Genomic DNA, 22,162 nt, shown 5'->3' on the forward strand with positions numbered 1-22,162 from the left:
GTGATTTTTAGCGTATTTGCGGGAAGTGTCTTTTACTTTGACGGTTCTCTTTTGTCTGAATTATATCACCTTGACAACAGGCTGACTTGAGCTAGTGCGATTCCTAAAGATTGGCAATTCACAAGTCAGCGTAGAATTTACGTAGGGACCTAAATTTACGACAAAACAACGTGCTGTTAAGGAGGAACGCTTTACTGTCGGCAGCTTCCACCGAAATTAACGCGAATAGACCGTTATCTATGAGCTTATAAAGATTTATAGAGGCAAACAGTTTCCCTACTGTGTGCGGTTTTAGACTCTGACGTTCCCTTTGTGACCTTCGCTGACATGGGTCGAAATGCCTTGTAAACATATGGGATCATGCAGCTTTTAAAAATCCGCAGGTTACTTTGTGTGTCTTTACGAAGGTGAGTTTAGCTATGTGTTTCTGGTAGTTTATAGGTCTGGTTAATGAATATTCATTGGTTTTAGCATATTTCCACGACAGCTGTATATTTAATCGAACAGTTGCAGCAGATAACACCTGCTTTGTTATAGTAGCCCCCGTACAGTTGCCCATGTGAGGCTCACCGTGTGTATTGTGGAAACTGTTTCTGGGATTTGCACACCATTGTTGCAAGTCACAATGACACAGCACAGGCTTTCACTTGACACTCCCATTCTGCCCCTACCTCTTTCCCCTGAAACAGCTTCCTGGTTATGGCAATATTCTTGAGCCAGCTAGCAGTTATCAAAGCTTCGACTTGGTTCGCCGCCCGAAAGCTAATCTTCTCCACTCCTCACAGACACGAATTTATCCGCATGGCATCGAACCGGGCATCGGCAGCGGAGACGACCCGCTTCGACTTCCTGGTGATCGGCGGCGGGTCTGGAGGTCTGGCCGGGGCTCGGAGAGCGGCGGAACTCGGAGCGAACACCGCCGTGATCGAGAGCCACAAACTCGGAGGTACCTGCGTGAGTAAAAATGAAAACCAAACAAACAAACACACACATACACCAGGGTGAATGTGAACTCTCCGGACTCATTTTTTGTTGACTGCTGACAATCCAAACACAGTGATTAAGAATGTTAGTACTAATGAGAAGTTATTCTGCTTTCTTTTATTTTTCTTTTTTTTATCTAGCATTCTGGCATGCCGCGTGTCTCTCTAACCCACCATAAAACATAATCTCTTAATTAACCTGAGGGAATTTGCTTATATTTTCTGCCATTAAATACATTATTATAACAAGTCAACTGTGAGAACCGGAAATGATAGTGTGGAAGCTGTTTCTGTTTCTAAGTAAACAAGTTGAACTTTATTTTGCTGCTTTTTTTTTTTTTTGCTCATTCTTTTAATATCGTAATTACTCAAATAGGCTTTTTTCCCTCCCTGTTCAGTATATTTTATTTTATCACCCCAATCCAACTGCCCCAAAACACATTAAGTTTAATTAATTAACATTAAGGCTCACTGTGGCAGTGGGTAGAGCAGTCTTTTTTGCAATGTGAAAGTTATAGGTTAGTCCCCAATAAGTAAATTGTGTAGCAGTTTATTAACTTTAATATTTTATAAGGGATGCCAGTTATTGAGCAATATGTAAATTTATTTAAAATTGAAAAAGTAGAAATGCCCAGATTATTTGTTTGCTTTGCTTGTCGGTTTAATTTGAAGAGGTGTCTCTGCTAATTTATTTAAAAACTTTTCAACAATTTCCACACAGTTGATAAATTCCTATGTTTGCAGGTTTGGATTTATAGCATGATATAATTTCCTTCTTTCTGTCCAGTTTTGCTTTAAGCCAACACTGAATCCTTGTTCTTTAAACTCTAAAGTACATTATAGTACACATAAATTTACATTGCTTAAAGATATTGTCTTTTACATTTTACATGCATTTAGAAATTGTCTACTCAGATTGCACTACATTTATATGCTGTGTTTTGATATTTTCCCAGGTCAACGTTGGGTGTGTTCCTAAAAAGGTAGTTACTTTCCCTTACTCATGTGATTGGTCATGTTTGGACTAATAGCCCGAAGTATTAGAAATCAAACCATCTTTCTGTGTTTTCACAGGTTATGTGGAATGCAGCAGTTCATGCTGAGTATCTGCACGATCACAGCGATTATGGCTTTGCAATTGAAAAAGTTAATTTCAGTTGGGAGTAAGTTTCACTGTCTGTTCTGTCTCTGGATAAATTTTTGTGGTCAGCTGCAATGAGCTCTTTTGAAAGCTTGGAGGGAAGTTCTTGAAAGGAATCAGTGTACTTTCACAGGCACAACTCCTCCCTTGAATGCTCTTTTGCTTTTTGTCTCTTTGGCCCACTTCTCTGTTTGAGCAGAGCTTAGCTGACTCATCATGACCGTTAAAGAAAAGTCTATGTAAGGAGTGTTATTACCCGACCTGAGCAAACTTAAGGTGCGTTTCCCTCAATATGCTTCCATTTCAACTCCACTGCTGTTGATGTAAATTACTTTGAAGAGTGGAAAAAAGTAAAAGAAATGGAAGGTTTCCTGAAAAGAAAAGACAGCTTGAGAAATATAAATCAGAAATCTATCATTGATTCTTTGCTCTGCAACATATGTAAGGAAAAGTCAAAGTTTGTGCAAAGATGTAATTGCAACAGGTTTTAAAAGAATTTCATGAACACGAACCTCCACCTTTATTCACATTCATGACTGAGAGATGAACAGGTGCTCCGTTTGGATTATAAGCTACTGTTCTACTGCCTTACAGTAAAAATCCCTCCCAGCTCTCAGGAAACATGCAACACTAACAGAGGTTTAATAAATTAAGCCAGTCGTGTTAAGAGAGAATAATACACACGCCTCATTTCTAACTTAATATCAAACAGGTTCCGGGTTACTTTAAAACATATTTTTTCTTTTTCCTTTTTATTGTCGTAATCAAACCATTTCACACCCATTTATGTAAAAAAAGTTTAACCAGTAGTTTCTGGTGATTTACACAATTAGCTTTTTGTTGTAAAAAAAAATAATTGCAAAGCACTGTTTAGATAAAATTCACTCCATCAGGTTTATTAATAATGATATGAGATTTCAAAAGCAGACACTCTTTATCGGTTCAAAGTGAAAAGCTCTTACATACATATATATATATATATATATATATATATATATATATATATATATATATATATATATATATATATACACACACATATAAGCCAGAAAACATAACAGTTTTCATAGAGCTTCTAAAAGCCTTTGATTGTGAACAGTTTGACTTCACAGAAAAAAAAGGGTTAAATAAACTTTCTTTATGTAAAAATGTTAATGATTGATTAAACTTTAAGTGTTCTAAATTTAGTCTTCTCTCAAAGGTTGATTTGTTACATAAACTTCTCAGGACAAAGTGTGCAATTAACTTATTTATTTGTGTTTGCAGGACTCTTAAGGCCAAAAGGGATGCTTACGTTTCTCGCCTGAACCAGATTTATCGCAACAACCTGGACAAAGTGAGTTTAACTTCTGTCAATGTTTAGGCTACAATTTTGTGGCACGTTAGAATTATTTCATCTGTTGTTTATTTTTTTTATTTTATTTTATTTTTTATTTTATTTTCCCCCATAATAAAAAGATGAATAAATGTAACATGGCCTCATGTTGTAGTTCTGTCTGATGTTTTCCAGGCTAAAATCGAAACTATTCAAGGCTACGCCAGGTTTACAGATGACCCTGAGCCCACTGTGGAGGTCAATGGTAGAAAACTGACGGCACCTCACATCCTCATAGCCACTGGGGGGCAGCCTTCTGTTTTGAGTGATGAAGAAGTTCCAGGTAGGAATGGTGATGAGAACTTCTTTTGAAGATGTGAAATTTCACATTTAAAACATTTTTGTGTTCTAATTTTAGGTGCAAGTCTTGGCATTACTAGTGATGGCTTTTTTGAACTCGAAACCCTTCCAAAGTAAGGTTTTATATTTAAAAAAAAAAAAAGATTTTAGGCCTCACTAGTTGTCTGTAAATAAAAATCTTTTTCCTCATTAGGCGCAGTGTGATTGTAGGCGCTGGCTATATTGCTGTAGAAATGGCCGGCATCCTAGCCACCCTGGGGTCCAAAACGTCTCTTGTTATTCGACAAACAGGGGTAAGAAGCAGACCAAACTTATGAAACAGTGATGTTTCTACAAAGTATGTCCGTGCTACAAGTTGTGAATGCTCTCTCTGTAGGTTTTGAGAAACTTTGATGCATTCATAAGCGCAAATTGCACCAAAGAACTCCAAAACAACGGCATCGACCTGTGGAAGAACTCTCAGGTGAAATCTGTGAGCAAGACCGACAAGGGTCTTGAGGTGACGATCGTTACCAAAGACCCAGAGAAGAAGAACGATGAGAAGATCAGCACCATTGAGGAAGTGGAGTGCCTTTTGTGGGCCATAGGAAGGCAGCCCAACACGTCTGGGCTGAACATCGGCAGCATGGTAACAATTTACACATGCAGTGCTGGCCACATTTATTACAAAGTTCTTATGAAACAGCGATGTTTCATAAGATTACTAAGAAGAAGATGTTTCACACAGGAAGATATTTGCTTCCTGTATTTGGTTTAATAAGAACAGAATCAATCACTGATAAGTGTACATTGATAAGTTGAAACTGGGCTTAAATCAATACTAAATGTGCATTCTACACAAATGTACTTTGACCCAGAAGTTTGATTGTAGGGGAAAAAACTGCTTAATAACCATGCACTCCTTGATCTTGAGGTTTGGTATTTCTTACCAGATGGCAAAAGTGAAAGTAAGCAAACCATGACTATGGTATGTAATTTTATTTAAATACCCTCTGGTTTTTAGTCAGTGCTCTGATAAGGCACTGAGGCATCTCTTCTCTTTAAAACCTTTCTGTCATGCTAAGATTGTCTGTCTCATGTTGTGAAGCTGCCTACCAAGGGTCTATACATCCACTCGTCTCAAAAGTGAGATAAGGATCAAACCTATCTCAAATTTGGTGAATAATGATGAGAGGGAATTCTGTGGAGGGGGTCCAAGTTGTCTATCCACACAGATGACGAGTGCTGATGCAATGGATGATGAAAGTGGAACATCTGTTATAATTTTTGCATGCATGTTATCTACCTAACATTGAAATGAAATTCCTCATTGGAGGATGACATGACCAAAGTAAATAGAGTGGGTCCAAGGAATGGCCCCTGTGGGACCCCACTGTGAGTTTGACTTTGTATTTCCAATAGAAACATGGTCTGTTCTGTAAGTGAGATTTAGATTTTGACCAGTTGAGGGCAGTGCCAGTGAGGCTGTGAGTTGCTGTCCCTTTTCTATAAGCTGCCTCATCGTTGATTGAATTGAGCCTGACAACAGTGGTATCATCAGCAAACTTAATCACAAGGTTACTTCTAAAGCTGACATAGCATTGGTGTGTCAGCAGTGGTGAACAGCAAAGGGCTCAACATAACTCCTTGTGGTGGTTTCTGATGTTGCACTGCCAGCACTTCTTGTCTGTAGTCATGTAGTTTAGTGTTAGTGCTGTTTTGCTAACACCAAAGTAATGTGGAGCAGGCTGAAAATACTGTTGTCTTTTGTTTTGAACAAAATTGCTTTCACCACAACTATTGGAGCTGCTTGTATTAATTCTTTGTACCATCTAACTTAACCAATAGGACAGCACTTATTCCTCTCCTATAACATTTCAGAAGTTTGGAGCGTGCATAGTGATTTTTGTCCATACTCCTATGTGTAGCCTATCAAGGTTCCTCTTCAGTTCACCCCACGTCTTAAAAATCAATCAAATGTTTGCTCCTTTTATTTTTTTTCTTGTTAACCATTTCAGTGTTGATTTTTGGTTAAGTGACATAATTAGAAGTTCATAGAAACTCTAATCAACTAAGAAAAGTAAACTTCAAATTAAAATATCCTACATTTATCTGAGGGACGGGTAGTGGTGCCCATACCTGTGCAATTGGTAATTTGCTTAGAAATTATTTCTATTATTTCTTAATGTGGGATTTTTACTTCACTATATAAATAAATGTATTTTCTGCTCTGTAAAGGTTCAAAGTCTAGCTATGTTCCAGTAACCCCATTATCTCAGTCTCTCCATCATTTTGCATAGTCAGTTTTCTACAGAAAACAGGTCAAATAATTGGATCAGTTGGCCAAAGAATTTGGCAAGAAAAAGCATAAATTATTTTTATTTATTTATTTTTTTTGTTGTTGTTAAAGATTGCCTCCTGTGATTGTGCTCTTCCTTTTGTCTGCCAGGGTCTGGACACTGATGAAAGAGGCCACATCATCGTGGATGAATTCCAGAACACCTCTCGGCCAGGAATCTATGCTGTTGGGGATGTTTGTGGCAAAGCTCTTCTCACACCCGGTAGGAGACAACAAAAACGACACAAGTTGCTTCGTAGCCAAGTCATTTAAAGCTCACTGTTATTTTATTTTACTTGTGGGGCAGTTGCCATTGCTGCAGGCAGAAAGCTTGCCCATAGATTGTTTGAGAACAAGAAGGACTCCAAGTTGGACTACTCCAGCATCCCCACAGTGGTGTTCAGCCACCCACCCATTGGTACTGTGGGCCTCACAGAAGGTGACTACTCCTGTATCCTAAATGATTTCACTTCCAGCATTCTCTATTATCTAATATTTTGGTAAATATCCCAGCATTCCTAGCTTCACTAAGCAAACCAGCATGACAAATGCTTCTTTGTTTGTGTCCTTTTCTCAGATGAGGCTGTTAAATCCCATGGAAAGGAGAATGTAAAGATCTATAAGACATCTTTCACGCCGATGTATCACGCCATCACAAGCAGGAGGAGTCCATGCATCATGAAGCTGGTGTGTGTGGGCAAGGAGGAGAAGGTACAAGATGTCTGTGTTTGGCGACCACGTTTTTTGTTTTATTTTAATTACTTTCCAGGCACAAAGTTCAGTTTTTGTTTTTTTTTTTTTTGTTTTTTTTTGTTTGGTTGGTTGGTTGGTTGTTTTAACTTGAACCGTCTCATCTTTGCAGGTGGTGGGCCTGCATATGCAGGGCCTTGGCTGTGACGAAATGCTGCAGGGATTTGCTGTTGCCATCAAAATGGGTGCGACCAAAGCAGACTTTGACAACACTGTCGCCATCCACCCCACCTCGTCCGAGGAGTTTGTCACGATGCGTTGATGCAGACATCGTCCCCACCCCATTTGTTTCTCTATATGACCAAAAACTTCAGACAATCAGTCCAGAACCAGGACATTCTTTCATCAGAGTGATGACTTGTTTCATGATATTGATCATAATCTTAAATTTTTTGCATTTAAGTGACCTTAATTGTAAACAGTGTTCATATTTTTCACTGATTATATTTTTTACCTAAACAACCTTAAATTCAGTTTTGACTCTTAAATTATGTGGTGGGCCTTGACTGATTAAACACTCTAAATACAGTACAATGACGGTGAAATGAAAGTAATGAATGTGCAAAGATTGTTGTCAAGAAACCACCTGAATAATCAAACAATAACACCTCCTTGTGTTTGTGTTTGACTTATCGGTCATTTATGTAATTTATAATAAAGCCACAGCTGCCCTTTGGAGCACCATTTTAATGCAAAGTCAGGATCTGTATCAGTTGTAGTATTATACAGATGCAATAAACCTGCATATTTCTTTCTTAAGTCTTGGGATTATCTTGTTTGGCGACAACGCCCTTTTCTATTATTACACTGTTAAGAAGTCCTTCCCTTTTGTATTTACAACTGATTTGGGTTGGGTAATGACGGAAGCACGCCCTTCATGCTGACCGATGAACTCTATTAGTGCTTTAACACATTATTTTTCTTCTGTTAGAAGTTACGTTAACAGAGTTACTGCAAAAAGTTCCTCTTTTGTGGTGTGCACATTGCTGAAAAACTGTCAACACATTTTTTGACAGTTTCAGTTAAATATTATATGCAATTACATAATGCTGTGAAGATATTTACAATATTTACTCCTATTTTTTTTTTACAAATTACACTGAAGGAGGAAAAACTTAGACTTTCCCATGAAAATGTGCTGTAGTTATTCATAAAAGCAGATTGGATTTAACTGAATCTTATATTAAGTTGCATGCCAAATAAACATAACCATAAATGTTCACAAACGTGTAATGCTGGAAGATAAAAAAAAAAAAAAAACTTTATGACAGTAGCATAATCTCACACCTGTAAATTTCAGTGCAATTTATTCAGTGGGGTAAAAAAATAACAATTTTTGTGTGAAACTATGCTACTACAAAGAAAGTGGATGTTTTCAAGCTTCTTTTTGGATCGCATTTTAAAACTTTCTATATTAGGTAAGAATATTGTCACCTTTTAAGGGAACTAGTTCCATATTCTCTAAGTTTATAAAATATACTTATTTTAGATAATGAAAAAGGAGGTCATCTTCTTCTGATAGTCGTTTTCTTTCTCTTGTGATACATAATAGTTAATATGTCTTTAAAATGAATGTCAAAAAACAGAAAAAAGATGCTTGACCTTCCACAGCGTAGTGCAAAATATCGCGACATCATTTGATTCCCCAATGAACTCATACTCGCGCGGGATTACCTCGCTGAAATGTCATAGGTCACGTGATTCGGCGTTTGTAGTTTTTTCCATCGTATGTCTGAAGCGGCGTTACGATCAATTTGTAAAATGGATTCATACTATGCAGAGCAATCTTCACCGTAAAAAGGTATTTCATTTTTATGACAATATTTTATAAACGCAGGCGGTACTCAGTTGCTTCAATTTAGTCTGAAATTTAAATGTTAAAGAGCACCTGTTATTTCCAAGGCTAATGACGTTAGCTGATCATGCTACTTAGCTATGTAGCTCTGTTTCCACCGGGTTTGCTTAACGGAGCAGAACAGAGCTAGCCAAAAAGCAGAAGCTGTACTTTTCTGTTAAATGAAAAATATTCAGTTTTACCATAACTGTCAGTTTAGTTTATCGTGTTAGTTTGTTTTTAGCCACGCTAACGTTGCTAACTAATGACACTATCTGAACCTGAGAGGATATTTCTCAACGTTAATCTGTTTGAAAGGTGGTTGGGTTAAGTTGGCAGGCTGGTAATGCTAACACAACTGTGACTGGGATATCTGTGAATTTACAGAGCACACTCCTGCACTTCAACACCAAGCCCCGCTGCAGAGAGGATGTTCCCCAGCCTGGCCCACAGACCATGGCATGTCTTCTGCAGAGTGTCCCTGCAGCACAGGTCCTCGCTGTCCCAGTGGTCTCATAGGTTTCCCCGAGGTGAGCTTCTGGATGAGTTGCTTGTTACTGTTATATCTACTTTAAATCTGTTTGTTTGTTTTTTTACTGTCGGGGAAAAAACAACGGGATCCTAGCCAGACTTTTTATTGTTATTATTATGTAAACCAACTCATTTCAGATCATTTCAGATCAGTCTTTTAGAAGACTTCACGATCACTCTTTCCATTTGCTTTATTGTTGTCAGTTGATGTTGATTCAAGATTTATCCTCCCTAGCAACCGACAAGGCAACTTATCAGCTCTTTTGTCTTAACCTTTTTCCTATTTCTGAATTTTTTTCCTCTCGCATTGTGCATGTTTTCAATGAAATTCTAGTTGTTCTTTTATCTCTTACAGGAAAAAAATATATATATAATTTTTAGACATTTGCTTTTGTTGTAGTACTCTATAAAGGGCAGAATGATAAAATGAGTACCAAGACCATGAGTACCAAGATTGTGTGTATATTTAAATTATTTAGCAATAGTCAAATTATCCAAACTATAGTACATATGTTTGGGCAAAGTGATATATCACAGTTATGCAGTCATACTTGCACTTTGCCTGCTGATAATACATGGAGTCTCACTTCTCACCTGGCATATTGTTGTGACCAAAATACTTCCAATGACAGTTGGGAGCATTGTTAACAAAGAGAGAAGTGACAAGAATAAGGATATTATCACAACTGCATTTGTTTTCCAAAATTGTTGTTATACTGTTATAGATTAGTATTATTAATTTTGCTGCAATATAAAAAGTTATTTCCTGTTTTTCAGTAAAAGCACTTCAATTCCTGCTTAAATGTGTTATTTACATTTTTTGTGTAAATTATTTAACATAAAAACCTGGTATTTTTACAGAGGGTTGTCACAATGTTTAAAGCTTCATGTTAGACATAGTTTGAGCCATATTACATGTTCAGGCCAGACTTTTGTCTCTTATAACCCAAAACCTTCAGAGACTGCATCAAAAGCTTCTTGGGCTTCTTTTGATGTCATTGATACAAATATTCACAAAGCAGAGAGAGTTTCTACCTCAGTTTGTCTTTGGATATCCACACTTAATTGCCTGATGTTGTTTTTTTGTTTTTTTTTACTGTCATTGTAATTTTTTATGGAAAGAAAACACACAATTGCATATTATCACTAATGAGCCACTGTGTTGCACAGGTTGGCAGATTGGAGGCACACACAGCTTATGGCTCAGCCTTCCTGACTCCCGTGTGGCCTCTCTGGGGCTCACGAAGGTGCAGTACTACTCTACCTCTGGTGATAGTAAAGATGGTCCTCCAAAATCAAAATCAACTGATTCCCCTTCAGCAGAGAGAGTGGCGACTGGTGCTGCAAAAGTCACCACAAATTCATCAGGTAAACTTTTCCATTAACACACTGGTTAATTTTTTTTATGTCTACCTGATTACAGGTAGACATCAAAGAATTATGGAAGTTTAAGCTTAATTTTTATTTTTTATTCATATCTTTACTTCCATAAATAAAGCACTGCAAGGACTAATGAAAGTTGAGGCAATTCAAGTCAAAGGTAAAAGGTCACATTTGCGTGTTCTTGTCAAATTTTGAATTGTTTCCCTTGGTAGCTGATTCAGATTGAAATCAGTTTGTCATTTGATTGGTCTTTTAATTTTGCACACAGTTCGAGCTGTCCTCAAAAAAAGGGAGTATGGAGCCAAATACACTAAGAACAACTTTATCACTGCTGTCAGAGCGATGAATGAGTTCTGTCTCAAACCAAGGTAATTCCTTTGTCTTGTATATAAATATTATGGGAAATGGGAAACTGTTCCATTTCTTTGTGCGACAATAATTGTACAAATTCCCCTGAAGTTAATAATTGAACATGCTTTTGCAGTTCACTTGAAAAATATTGCCTGACATTTCTTTTAGTCTGTTTTAAATTTTCTTGCCCTACTCCTTTTGTACTTGCAGTGATCTGGAGCAGCTCCGGAAGATCAGAAGGCGCAGCCCCCATGACGACACAGAGGCTTTCACTGTGTTTTTGCGGTCAGACGTGGAGGCCAAGTTAGTGCAAAATTCTAATGTTACACCTCCAAAACATCCAACGAGAATTATACCAAATCTTTTCAAACAAGTCATTTATTAAACCAGCATTTACATGCATATTTCTCTTATGTTGATTTATGATTATATTCTTTTTTTTTTTTCTTGCTATCAGAGCACTAGATGTGTGGGGAAGCATTGAAGCTCTAGACCGAGAGAGGAATCTCAGGAAAGAAGTGGAGAGAGAGTACCAAGAGAGTAGGTTTAACATTTGTTTCTTTGTGGATAAATTGAAAGCACAAAGTTTTCTCTGTTCATAGAGGCTGCATAAAAAAATACTCAAAATATGTTTATTTTGTAATGTAGGTAGAAAAACTATTCAAAGTCCCAACTGGAAATGGTTTCAATAACTTTTCAGCTGGGATTTGTACTTAGACCTTTAGGTAAACTGCCAGAGTCACACCTGTCATAGCCACACTAATATTCACACAATTTGCAGCAGCAAAATTGTCAAAAAACCCACAAATTATTCTTTTTTTATTTATTGATTGATTTATTGTTTGAAAACTTGGTAAAAATGTTGTTTTCTCATTTATATCATGAATATTACTAACCAGATCATCTCTCAGCTGGAATGGTTATGTATTCCCTGTTTTGCTGTGGGGTTGTAAAAAATGCTTAATTTTTGCTTTTGTTTGTCCTGTTTGTTTATCTGCAGATATTTTTCGTAACCAGCAGCTGTTAAAGGAGTACAAAGACTTTTGGGGAAACACTAAGGTAAGAGCCTTTTTTTTGTCCCACTGTTTTTGGGGTTATTTTTTTGTGGAATTCCTGACTTTATTCCCTATCTCATCATCTAAATGCTCCAACCATCCATCTGTGTTTCCATTTGTTTGCACAACTGTTAATTTATCCATCTGTCAAATTGTTTTTCTGTATATACTTTAATCCATTTTTGTTCATTTTTAATCCATCTCTGAATTGTTTGTCTGTCATTTGTTTATCACTTTGTTCATTTGTCATCATATGTTCATCCATCCTTCTCTCCCTGTGTTTTTCCATCCATTTGTTTCTCCATCATCCATTATATTTTGACTTCTGTAGAAACACCTGCTGTAAATTCACATTAAACTGTTGTATTTCTACATTAAAAATAAACTGGTAGATTGACACCTTTGAAATGTTGCAATGTGACACTGTACTGTTAATAGTAGCTACATTGATATTGATATGTTAATGTATATCATTAAGATTCAGTAACATTTGTTCCACCGTATTATAGTTAATTACGCCTCGTTGTGTTTGAGTGACCTTTGTCCCGATAACTGAGGTCACTGCATCTTTTACACACAGTGACATTCATGTTGCCCCCTGTCTTTGCTGTATGGTGCTGATGTTATTTCAGTGACTGCGCTGTACCTGGCTGGTATGTGGTGGTATATTCTACACTCTGATGGTTTGTTTGGCCAGAGGAGCCATCTAACCTGCTGCCCTTTGAGAGAACAATAGAGACAAAACTAGAAAATTCCTGAAGAAATTTAACCGGGGCATGCCAAAGTGTGCCCGTCGGTTGGAACCCAGCGTTCTGATGCTAAAAATAATCATCAATGCTAAGCTTAGCTAAATTGTAGTCAATAACCTGTGGAGAGGCAGAAGCATGTTGACGAAGCTGTACGTGTACCATTCATTATGTTAAAATTAATGCAGCTAAAATTAGCCAAAATGCTAATGTTAGCCTAAATGCTGGCAGTAGCATGTGGAACAACACAACCATGTTGTTTTAATTTTACTTGCTCCATTCAATATACTAAGCATGTCTAATTAATAAGAAAATGAGCTAATAGCTAACTTTAGTGGGGGGCAGTGAAATGCTAATGTACATGCTAATGTTAATGAACTGCCTTGCTGTGCAAAGCAGTTCTCTATCCTGAGAAAAAAAAAACATGTATAATGCCCAAAACAGCAAGTAGTTCTAACTGCCAGCTCAGCCCTCCTCTGTAATAACTGAGTGTTCCACCATGTTGTAGTTCTGACCTTCTGCTCTGCCCTCTGTATTAAAGTGTTCCGCCATGTTTATAACTACAGAGTCTTTGTAGTCCAAACCAGCAGCTCTGCCTTTCTCTGTATTCTGTTGCTATAGCGATTAATTCTCTGCCAACTGCTGTGTGTGTGAGACAGAAAGGTGGAGAAAGATTTCTATCATTATGAGACACCCAGTCAGTTTTGATAAAAAAAAGCAGTCCAAACAACTGCATCCTGTTCAGGATCCGTAAGGCCGATCCAAAAACCGTTTGAAGCATATGAGAGGGCTATTTGTCGTCTCATTTAGTGTCGCGATTCATATCTGTAGCTCAATCACAGTAATAGCAGTGATGAAAGAAAGATGGTGTGCGCTGAGCTCTGAAATTTTTCAGAAAAGTCTGAAAATGAATGAGCCTGAGGTTACCCTGTCACATGATTTTGCTCTGAAGCACCTTGACAGAAAACCGTCAGCCCTAGAGAAATTTTGAAAACATTTTACGGGAGCAGGCATGCGTATCAATGTCATGACCAACTTTCATACCAATAAAGCAATTTTTGCAGCCATGAGAGCGATTTCAAAATTATTTTGGGGTCAAAATTCCACTCTGTTTCTCACTCTAAAAAAGCGGCAGTTGGTTTCAGTTACACTCTGCGTTTCGGCAGTTGGAAATTTCGCTCGTTTTTAACTCTTTACTTCGCTATTTTTACACGGAACCCCAATAAAAATAATAGCCTGGATGCCGGGATCAAGCCGCATGTTTTGATACCTTTTTTGTGGGGTTTCTTGCAGTGGTACGAGAACAGTGACGGAAGAATAATAAATATTAAAGAGATATTCTATTGGGTGTAGAACAATAGGTGCCTGCCATGCATTACATAGAGAAGAGCAGTGACTGCCAAGGCAGTCACTGCTCTTCTCTATGTAATGCTAATGGTATGCCCCAATGACAAAATACTATTTAAAATGTCTAATATCGTCATTGATATTATTGATATTGTTATTATAATAGGCATGTCAGGTATGTCGAGATCATCCCTTGAAAACCATTTGTATTTTTATTATTTTTTCTCTTTCTTAAGCCCCGATCTGGCAAGAGGGCGACATTTCTGCAAGGTCCAGGGAAGGTGGTAATGGTGGCCATCTGCATGTAAGTTTTTTTTCTTTTTGTTGTTTTGTTTTATTTCTATTGTCCTACCAGGTCACCTTGTTTCTGAATTTTGTGTGGTTTTCATAGAGCATTTGTCTCATATTTACTGAATTGTCTGAGCTGCAGCACATACAGTGGCAGGTGCTGAATTACAGTCTGCAGGGTTACCCCGAATCCTTAGAAAGCATTATGGTAAAAAAATGGGTGCAGAAGTCTGATGTAAACAAATGATGCATAAAAAGCTCCCTGTTGTACTGAAAGTCTCCAGACATTATTGGGGGTTCCTAAAAATATCTATATCCCAAAGTTGTCCTAAGCATTTATTTATCTCCTTCCATAATCACTGGCACATTTTTTGAGTATTTTACTAATGCACAAATTAGTTCAAATCTATTACAAATTATGTAAATCACAATGAGTCCTTCCAAAACATTTTTTTATGTTAAAGCCCAGACTTTTTGAAAACTTTGTATATAGAATTTAATATTTGTGAATTGGAAGGAAAAAAAAAATATATATATATATCCCTGTTTAATAAGAACAATACATCTGGTTGTTTTTAAACGGGTGGGACCTTGGAAACTTGTCGTCACATGAGCCTCTGCTGCCTATTAGATTAGTCAGATTGTGTTAGAGGACATGTGGAGTCACATGAAGCTGGACGACGCACGAGACCTAAAGATTTAATCAGTAAATTCATCAGAGGTCCAGTGATGTGTCAGATTAGTTTCCAAAGCATTCTTCGAAAAAAACATGTACATATATGTAATTTAGCAAATTATATGTAAAACTTGATTGTTTGGCTTCATGAATCTCTATTTTATTTATGTCCTCAGCAATGGCTTGAACTTCTTCTTCAAGCTACTGGCCTGGGTCTACACCGGATCAGCCAGTATGTTCTCCGAGGCCATCCACTCTCTGGCCGACACCTGCAACCAGGCTCTGCTCGCCCTGGGAATCAGCCAGTCTGTCCGAAACCCGGACGCCATTCACCCGTAAGCAGCACACCTCTCCGAAAACAAACCAAAAAAAAAACCGTGGTTCTTGATCTGCCATTAAAGAATTTTAAGTTACCATGTTAGTGAAGAGTAAATACTTTGTAGGAGTTTTATTCCTTGAAACACTAAGCATGCTCTGTCTGCACCCTAGAAAAAAATATGCTGTTTGAATATTTTCTGAATGAGTGACAGTGAAAAAAAGAAACTTTCACAAGAAGTCAGGAGTATTGGACTTTCTGATGGACATTTGAGCATGTACCTGAAATGCAGTATAAACATTGCGGAAGAGTTTTATTTGACCTTTCCTGAACTTTTGAATGCAACTGTCCAGCTGCTGAGTGTTTCAGTACTTGTTGCAGATCATTAATTTTCAAAATTAATTGGGTCTGGAAATGTGTTGAATTTTGAAATGAGTGATCTGTAGGAACTTTGCTTTACGGTCTGTATGTATGTACAGACAGAGCTGGTGTTTGTAACTGAGTAGACGCTGGTAGGCTAAGTCTCGACTCCATGTTTCAGGTACGGCTTTTCAAACATGCGCTACATCGCCTCCCTCATCAGCGGCGTGGGCATTTTTATGATGGGAGCAGGTCTCTCTTGGTACCATGGCATTATGGGATTACTACACCCAGAACCAATTGAGTCTTTGCTCTGGGTGAGTGTCTGCTCTGAAAACTAATATTAACTTAATACTAACTTAACTCTCTAAAGTCAGAATTTATAGACTAAAGAAACCGTTTCACATGTTAATTTTGCAGGCTTACTGTATTTTAGCGGGCTCTCTGGTGTCTGAAGGAGGTTGGTTTTGATACAATATAAGATTTTATTATTTTTAGCTGAAGTTTCACAGTTTGAATTGAAACATGTTTGTTTTTCTTTCTCAGCCACCTTACTAGTTGCATTTAATGAGATAAAGAAGAGTGCCCACAAGCACGGGACATCTTTTTATGAATATGGTATGCACATTTCGCTTTTAATTATGTGACAAAGAGTTTGTTGTTGTGACTTCTGTTTAGTACACACAGAAAATACAACCAACTGTCTTTGTGAAAGAATGCAAGTTTCTGTCAGATTCCCACAATTATCTAAATCTCTGTGTTACCGAAAGTTTTTATTGGTGAAAACATGATGTGAATCATGAACTGCTGTGTAAAAATCTTTATGTTTCATGTGTAAAGTCATGCAGAGTCGAGACCCCAGCACCAACGTGGTGCTGTTGGAAGATGCTGCTGCCGTGTTGGGGGTCATCATTGCTTCTGGTTGTATGGGACTCACCTCACTCACAGGTGAAGACAAATATATCATCTCCCAAATTGTGATTTTTCATATCGGATATAAAACACCCTCAGCCATTTGGTCATTGTTTTAATTCCTGTTGTTCAAAAAACTTCAACATGGAACTGTCCTTGTCCCAGGTAACCCGTACTATGACAGTCTGGGCTCCCTCGGCGTGGGAACGTTGCTGGGCGCCGTCTCGGCGTTCCTGATCTACACCAACACCGAGGCCCTGCTGGGGCGCTCCATACAGCCGGAGCAAGTCCAGAAGCTCACAGAGTTCCTGGAGAACGACCCGGCTGTGAGGTAAGAGCAGAGGTGGGTAGAGTACCCAAAAAGTCGTTCTGAAGTAAGAGTCACAAGACTTCAACATATTTTTACTCAAGTAGAAGTAAAAAGCAGTCATCCAAGAAGTCAGTCAAGTAGAACGGTATTCTGTAAAAAGGTTTCTCAAGTGTTGGAAAAACTGATCGTAACATCTGATTTAAAATTTTATAATGATGTCGTCAAAGCAAATGTAACTAGCCCACCTTTAGTCAAAGACATCAAACTGTGGTGTGGATTGAGGCTTCAAATGATCCACTCTATTTAGAGGAGTGGACATAAAAAGCACCTTCTGCTCAACTTCATAAAATCGCAGTCACCCAGTTTATTACTTGACTCATACGAACCTTAAACCTGCTGCAGTTACAGTTACAATTGAAAAAATACATATATATGGGTATATAAAATTAAATTTGCAAAAGTTTCCCTCAGTTTGATTATTAGTTGTTTCCCATGTGTTTCTTCTACTTAACAAAAATCACCAAAGGCAAATCTTGATTCAGAAATATATTAGGTTCAATATATTAGATGTAAAAGCAAAGCTGTTTGGCCTAAAAAGTAATGCTTGCTGGAAATCAATCTAAGATATTTCTAGCCAGGTATCCGCTATATGGTGATGGTTCAGTGAGCTGAACTCAGAGAAGTCTTTTGCGCTTTTGCTTCATCGCATTAGCTGAATATGTGCAGCATTGCCAGACTTATCGGGGGGCTTCTACACAACGCCTGAGCTTCAGTTTGTTTGTTGCTTGTCTTTGCTATATGATTCAGCCCTTGTAGACCTTTGCTTTAGGAATTATAGGTCATCAGATATTTTTCTGCATATGATTGTGATTTGCGTGGCAGAAATCCTGCATTGTACTGAGGTTTTACAGCCGTATCTTTTGCACACAGAGCCATCCATGATGTGAAGGCCACAGATATGGGACTGAGTAAAGTGCGCTTCAAGGCTGAAGTTGACTTCGATGGCCGAGTGGTGACACGGTCTTATCTGGAGAAACAAGACATTGACCAAATCCTTAACGTAAGCTTTCACTTTCTTTTTGCAGCAGATCACTTTGTTGTTATTAAAAAGATTGTGGTTTTTCATGTTTTTCCCTTTCATGGTTGACACAGATTTTGTTGGCCCGTTTTTCTGTCCGTAGATAGCCAAACATGTTTGGTAAACATTTATGGTGATTTTTTGTCTTAGCCAGAGGTTTACTAATTTGCTTAACTTCCCCGGATAACAGAGATTCCATTTTAATAAGTCAAGTTAGAAATGTTTGTATTCAGATGACAATATTTATATTTAAATAAGAAAAAATAGAGGGAAACCCTTATAAATTTTCAAACAAAAAAGTGTGAGTAATCAGAATGTCAGATGAGACTGAGGGGGGGAAAGAAAACAAAAATGGACCTTTGTTCAGTCATGAGTTTGAAAGAAGAATCTGTTCCTTTAAGATTCAACATAAAATCTAACAATGACTTTAGAACGGCTTGTGTTTAACTGCAACTTTTATTGTTCTGTTTTTAAATCCAGTTTGTTTAGACTTTATGCTCATGTACAAACCTTAATGCAATTTCGAATGGGATGAAATAATATTAGTTTGGAGGAAAGCTTTTAAACACTTTTGTGAAATAAAAAATAACAAAAATTCAACAACTTTAGTGATTTTTAAAAAATGTTAAGGAGGACATATATTATTGGTAATATAATCAATTAGGTTCTGCCAGTCCTGGTGCCGGTGACCAGTTTAAGGGACGCTCACAGTTTAGACGGCCATTACGTTTGATAATGGGGGAAAAAAATCTTAATTAACTGTCATTCTTAGTTACCAAGCAAAGATCTGTGATTTTCACTCAACCAGGACCTCTCTACCGTCGTCCATCATCTGCCCTAACTAGACAGAAGTCTCTACCACACTGCTGAACGGTGTTACCACATTGTCTCAACATAGATCTGGGAATCTTCAATCTACCTCAAAACTGCCTGATGTCACAATGTTTGCATTGTTTACTGCAGACATCAGGGTGTGAAATGGATCGCCCAGCCATGGCGTTGCTTATATTTTGTCTCTCCAGGACATTCAGCAGGTGAAAACACCTGAAGAGTTGGAGAACTTCATGCTGAAACATGGCGAGAACATCATTGACACTTTAGGGGCTGAGGTGGATCGCCTGGAGAAGGAGCTGAAGGTAGCGCGGGAGGAAGTTGTTGAAGTTATTTTTTGTTGATGTGCATTAGAAAATATTTCAGGGGGGGAGATTTGTGACTGTCTTTATTTCCTTTTGCAGCAACGTAACCCAGAGGTTCGCCACGTAGACTTGGAGATACTATAGTGACTGCTGGGGAAACGTCCCGCTGCACAAAGAACTTTAGCAGAAGGAATAAAGAAAGCCAAGCCCACCTCCCACTCTGACCATCTCCACACAGATCAACCTGAAGTCTTACACCAGTTCACTCCCGGGGCGCAAACACAGCATGTTTGAACAGTAATTGTTGGAGTTGCTCAGCTCGTCAGCAGAGAGCAAGACTGTCAGACATCTTATTGAATCTAAACAGAAGTCCTTCCAACCAGCCACTGTTTGCTTTGGCTTACATTCCTCCGTGTTTGTGTCTGGATTTTAGCAAGGTCAAAACTCGGAACAGGACCAGTATCAGTTACTACGCTTGTGCGTTAATCTTCCGTGTGAACCACAGTGATAGTGTTTCCTTCACAAGCGCAAAGGAAACTCGAGTTCTACGTATTTAAACAGAACATATTTAAAGGCTAGTCAATGTTTTGTTTTGTGTTTTTCTTTTAATTTGAAGCCTTTTTGAAGATGGCTCAGTGTTGCAGGTTAATGAGAACGACTAGAAGATTTTAATGCTTGAAGGAAAAAAAAATCTGATTAAATGGGTGTAAAGTTTCTCATTTGATTTCTAGTGGGAGTGAAAAATGACCCAAAAAGACGAAAAAAAATCAGCAGTAATTTATCATGTCTTCGTGATATTTTATTTATTTAAAAAAAAAAAATGATAATACGGGTAGAGATGAAAATGTGAAGATTACAATTTGATCCCCAGAAATTATTACATCGGTTTCTTTTCAAGAGTTTTTTTTTGCTTCAAAATGATCAGCGGGTGAATGTATTGCTCCAAAGATTAAACCCTCAGAGGGGATGGAATTATTTAGCCCTTCTTGTCTTTTTCAACAAAAAGCACAAAACCACTTCATCTTTTCCAGATTTCATCAAAAGCAAACCTCCTGACAGGTTTCCAGACAACAGATCATTTCTGTTTCTACAGTGAATTATCAAAAAAAAAAAAAGAATCAATCCCCATTTTAGTATGTCTGCTGATCTATTCTTAAAAAGAGAAAACAATTCAGCATAAATGCGCATTTTCTTTTTTCTTTTTTAAATTCCCTGTCAGCACACAGTTGCAGCTGCATCTCAGAAACACCTGCCACAAGCTTCTTCTCTGCTTCAGGAGGTGGGCCGTAGTCGTACGGCTCTGTTCATGGACGAATGGACGATGGGTTTATATACATTTTTTTTCTTTTGAAGGTGTCAATAGTTAGTTATTTTACTAATATTTCTGCTGCTGAAGGACTTAGAATAAATTTGAAATAATTTATTGAATCATGGTGTTTCATTCTGTTACTTTTGGTAACATTTCTCATGCAAGTTGTGTGATTAATCAGTCAGTACTTGCATACGGAACCCATATGTGCACTGATTACAAGTTTACATATTTACCTTATGTAAAACTGCCAACTTGATTCAAGAAATCTAAGGGAAAAAATAGAACACATGTGACCGGAATGACAGGGCTATTTGCTATTTATATCTATAAAGATTGTACGACTGAGTTTGCCGATATGAATTAAATGTAATAAACCCAAATGGGTCTTCAGGTACATCAAGTCCCCTACCAATGCACATGTTGACTGGTTCTGCCTGTGTAAGTCATTGTCAGCTTTTTAATGTCATTTTGAACTTTGAATCAAGCTGTGGTTCAATCGTGTAAGTTGGGTCCTTTTTAATCGCCGATACTAATTTGATGCAAAACAACTCTTGAGTACAAAGTGGGGCCTATATGGGCCCTAGATTGATTGTGTAAATTTGAAGTTGTTACCTTGTTTACACAGTACTTAACTGGTTTTCTGATATAAGTTATATTAAACCCAAAAGTGAGACCCATAAAAGAAACCCATGATCTGCCCAGGGCCATTTAGTGTTTATTAAACCAGAGCAAAATTAATTTGGGGCCCACATATGTTTTAGATTAGTAAAAACTATGCAAGACAGTCATCTGATTAATGTGTGAGTCTTTTGGGACTTTGAAACAAGCAACAAAAAAAACAAAAAACTGACCATGACATTGTCACCACAGGTTGCATGTAGATGGCACCTAGGTACCTTGTGGGCCCAACTCTGAAGGGAATGAAACCTATACAGGCAGTTAAAATGTGGCTCTAATGCAACCTGTGGAGAACATCATATAATATGCAAGAATTTATTAAAGTCCAGAAAGACACAAATCAGTGATTCTTGAGAATAGGGACAAAATGGGTTTTAATTTTCCCATATATTTTTTTTAAATTATTTCTCAACCTTATGTATGCAAATATGACAAATAATGTTTAGGAAATGTAAAGATGCTAAGGTGCAGGCGCCCAGTTGCAACATTTTTTTAAAATTACGTTTTTAATCGACCCGACCCAGAACTTTGTCATCACCATCTGACAAAAATAAATATAAAATAATTTTCAAAATACCCTATTAGTTATATTTTTACTCATTTTACAGACAAATGCTTGTCAAGAAACAGATGAAATATTATTTAAAACAAAAAACAAAAAGTCCATCAGACGGAGTTGACACAGAACTGAAGGTGGCGACAAACTAGTGAGTAAAATGAAAAATTTGATACATGTGAAGTAATGCAATTTATGTAAAATACATTAAAATGAATTAATTGCACATTTAAGTGAGATTTGATAACAATTTCACTGAAAGAGTCACAAAAACTCTGATGGAGTTGACATCTGACGGAGTTGACAAAAAGCCAAACTACCTCAATTTATAGGATGTTATTCTGAAGGAGGCCATATTGTAGCTCATCAGGTCCATGAAATCTTTACAGTTTACCAAAATTAAGCTTTTATTTCACAAAATTTCATC

The 22,162-nt window shown here is 37.5% G+C and overlaps 2 protein-coding genes across 6 annotated transcripts; both read left to right on the plus strand.

Moving 5' to 3' along the window:
* Positions 1–94: 94 nt before the first annotated feature.
* On the plus strand, positions 95–7,625 carry gsr (glutathione reductase). Of its 4 annotated transcripts, XM_007568813.2 has the most exons (13): positions 95–407; positions 786–954; positions 1,940–1,966; positions 2,058–2,146; positions 3,391–3,460; positions 3,635–3,782; positions 3,858–3,912; positions 3,993–4,092; positions 4,176–4,427; positions 6,228–6,339; positions 6,424–6,555; positions 6,694–6,827; positions 6,979–7,625. In XM_007568813.2, exons 1-13 carry the CDS (start codon positions 361–363, stop codon positions 7,126–7,128), a joined length of 1,485 nt encoding a protein of 494 aa, XP_007568875.1. In that variant the 5' UTR covers positions 95–360; the 3' UTR covers positions 7,129–7,625. The 4 variants fall into 4 exon arrangements, with proteins under 4 accessions (XP_007568875.1, XP_007568874.1, XP_007568877.1 ...); XM_007568812.2 differs by lacking the exon at positions 95–407 and having other exon boundaries at positions 643–954; XM_007568815.2 differs by lacking the exon at positions 95–407 and having other exon boundaries at positions 861–946.
* A 931-nt stretch (positions 7,626–8,556) lies between these two features.
* On the plus strand, positions 8,557–20,304 carry slc30a9 (solute carrier family 30 member 9). 2 transcript variants are annotated; one of them, XM_016680064.1, is made up of 18 exons: positions 8,557–8,667; positions 9,088–9,230; positions 10,402–10,595; positions 10,726–10,771; positions 10,883–10,982; positions 11,176–11,268; positions 11,423–11,505; positions 11,966–12,024; positions 14,350–14,417; positions 15,254–15,412; positions 15,935–16,070; positions 16,174–16,213; positions 16,300–16,371; positions 16,594–16,701; positions 16,831–16,996; positions 17,906–18,035; positions 19,076–19,189; positions 19,289–20,304. In XM_016680064.1, the coding sequence occupies exons 2-18, from the start codon at positions 9,131–9,133 to the stop codon at positions 19,331–19,333; spliced, it is 1,713 nt and encodes a 570-aa protein (XP_016535550.1). In that variant the 5' UTR covers positions 8,557–8,667; positions 9,088–9,130; the 3' UTR covers positions 19,334–20,304. The 2 variants fall into 2 exon arrangements, with proteins under 2 accessions (XP_016535550.1, XP_007568878.1); XM_007568816.2 differs by having other exon boundaries at positions 8,558–8,667; positions 10,402–10,599; positions 10,730–10,771.
* The last annotated feature ends 1,858 nt before the right edge of the window (positions 20,305–22,162 follow it).

Source organism: Poecilia formosa, unplaced genomic scaffold (genome assembly GCF_000485575.1).
Source record: "Poecilia formosa unplaced genomic scaffold, Poecilia_formosa-5.1.2 Scaffold231, whole genome shotgun sequence".
Lineage (NCBI taxonomy): Eukaryota > Metazoa > Chordata > Actinopteri > Cyprinodontiformes > Poeciliidae > Poecilia > Poecilia formosa.

What these genes read in the sequence shown, in the direction of transcription:
- gsr (XM_007568812.2), top strand. Translation starts at nt 700, where the DNA reads ATGGCAATATTCTTGAGCCAGCTAGCAGTTATCAAAGCTTCGACTTGG. An exon ending in AAAGTTAATTTCAGTTGGGA is followed by an intron (nt 2,147 to 3,390) that starts GTAAGTTTCACT and finishes TTGTGTTTGCAG; the next exon opens with GACTCTTAAGGCCAAAAGGG. An exon ending in CAAAGCTCTTCTCACACCCG is followed by an intron (nt 6,340 to 6,423) that starts GTAGGAGACAAC and finishes CTTGTGGGGCAG; the next exon opens with TTGCCATTGCTGCAGGCAGA.
- slc30a9 (XM_016680064.1), top strand. Translation starts at nt 9,131, where the DNA reads ATGTTCCCCAGCCTGGCCCACAGACCATGGCATGTCTTCTGCAGAGTG. An exon ending in GACATCTTTTTATGAATATG is followed by an intron (nt 16,372 to 16,593) that starts GTATGCACATTT and finishes TCATGTGTAAAG; the next exon opens with TCATGCAGAGTCGAGACCCC. An exon ending in GAGAACGACCCGGCTGTGAG is followed by an intron (nt 16,997 to 17,905) that starts GTAAGAGCAGAG and finishes TTTTGCACACAG; the next exon opens with AGCCATCCATGATGTGAAGG.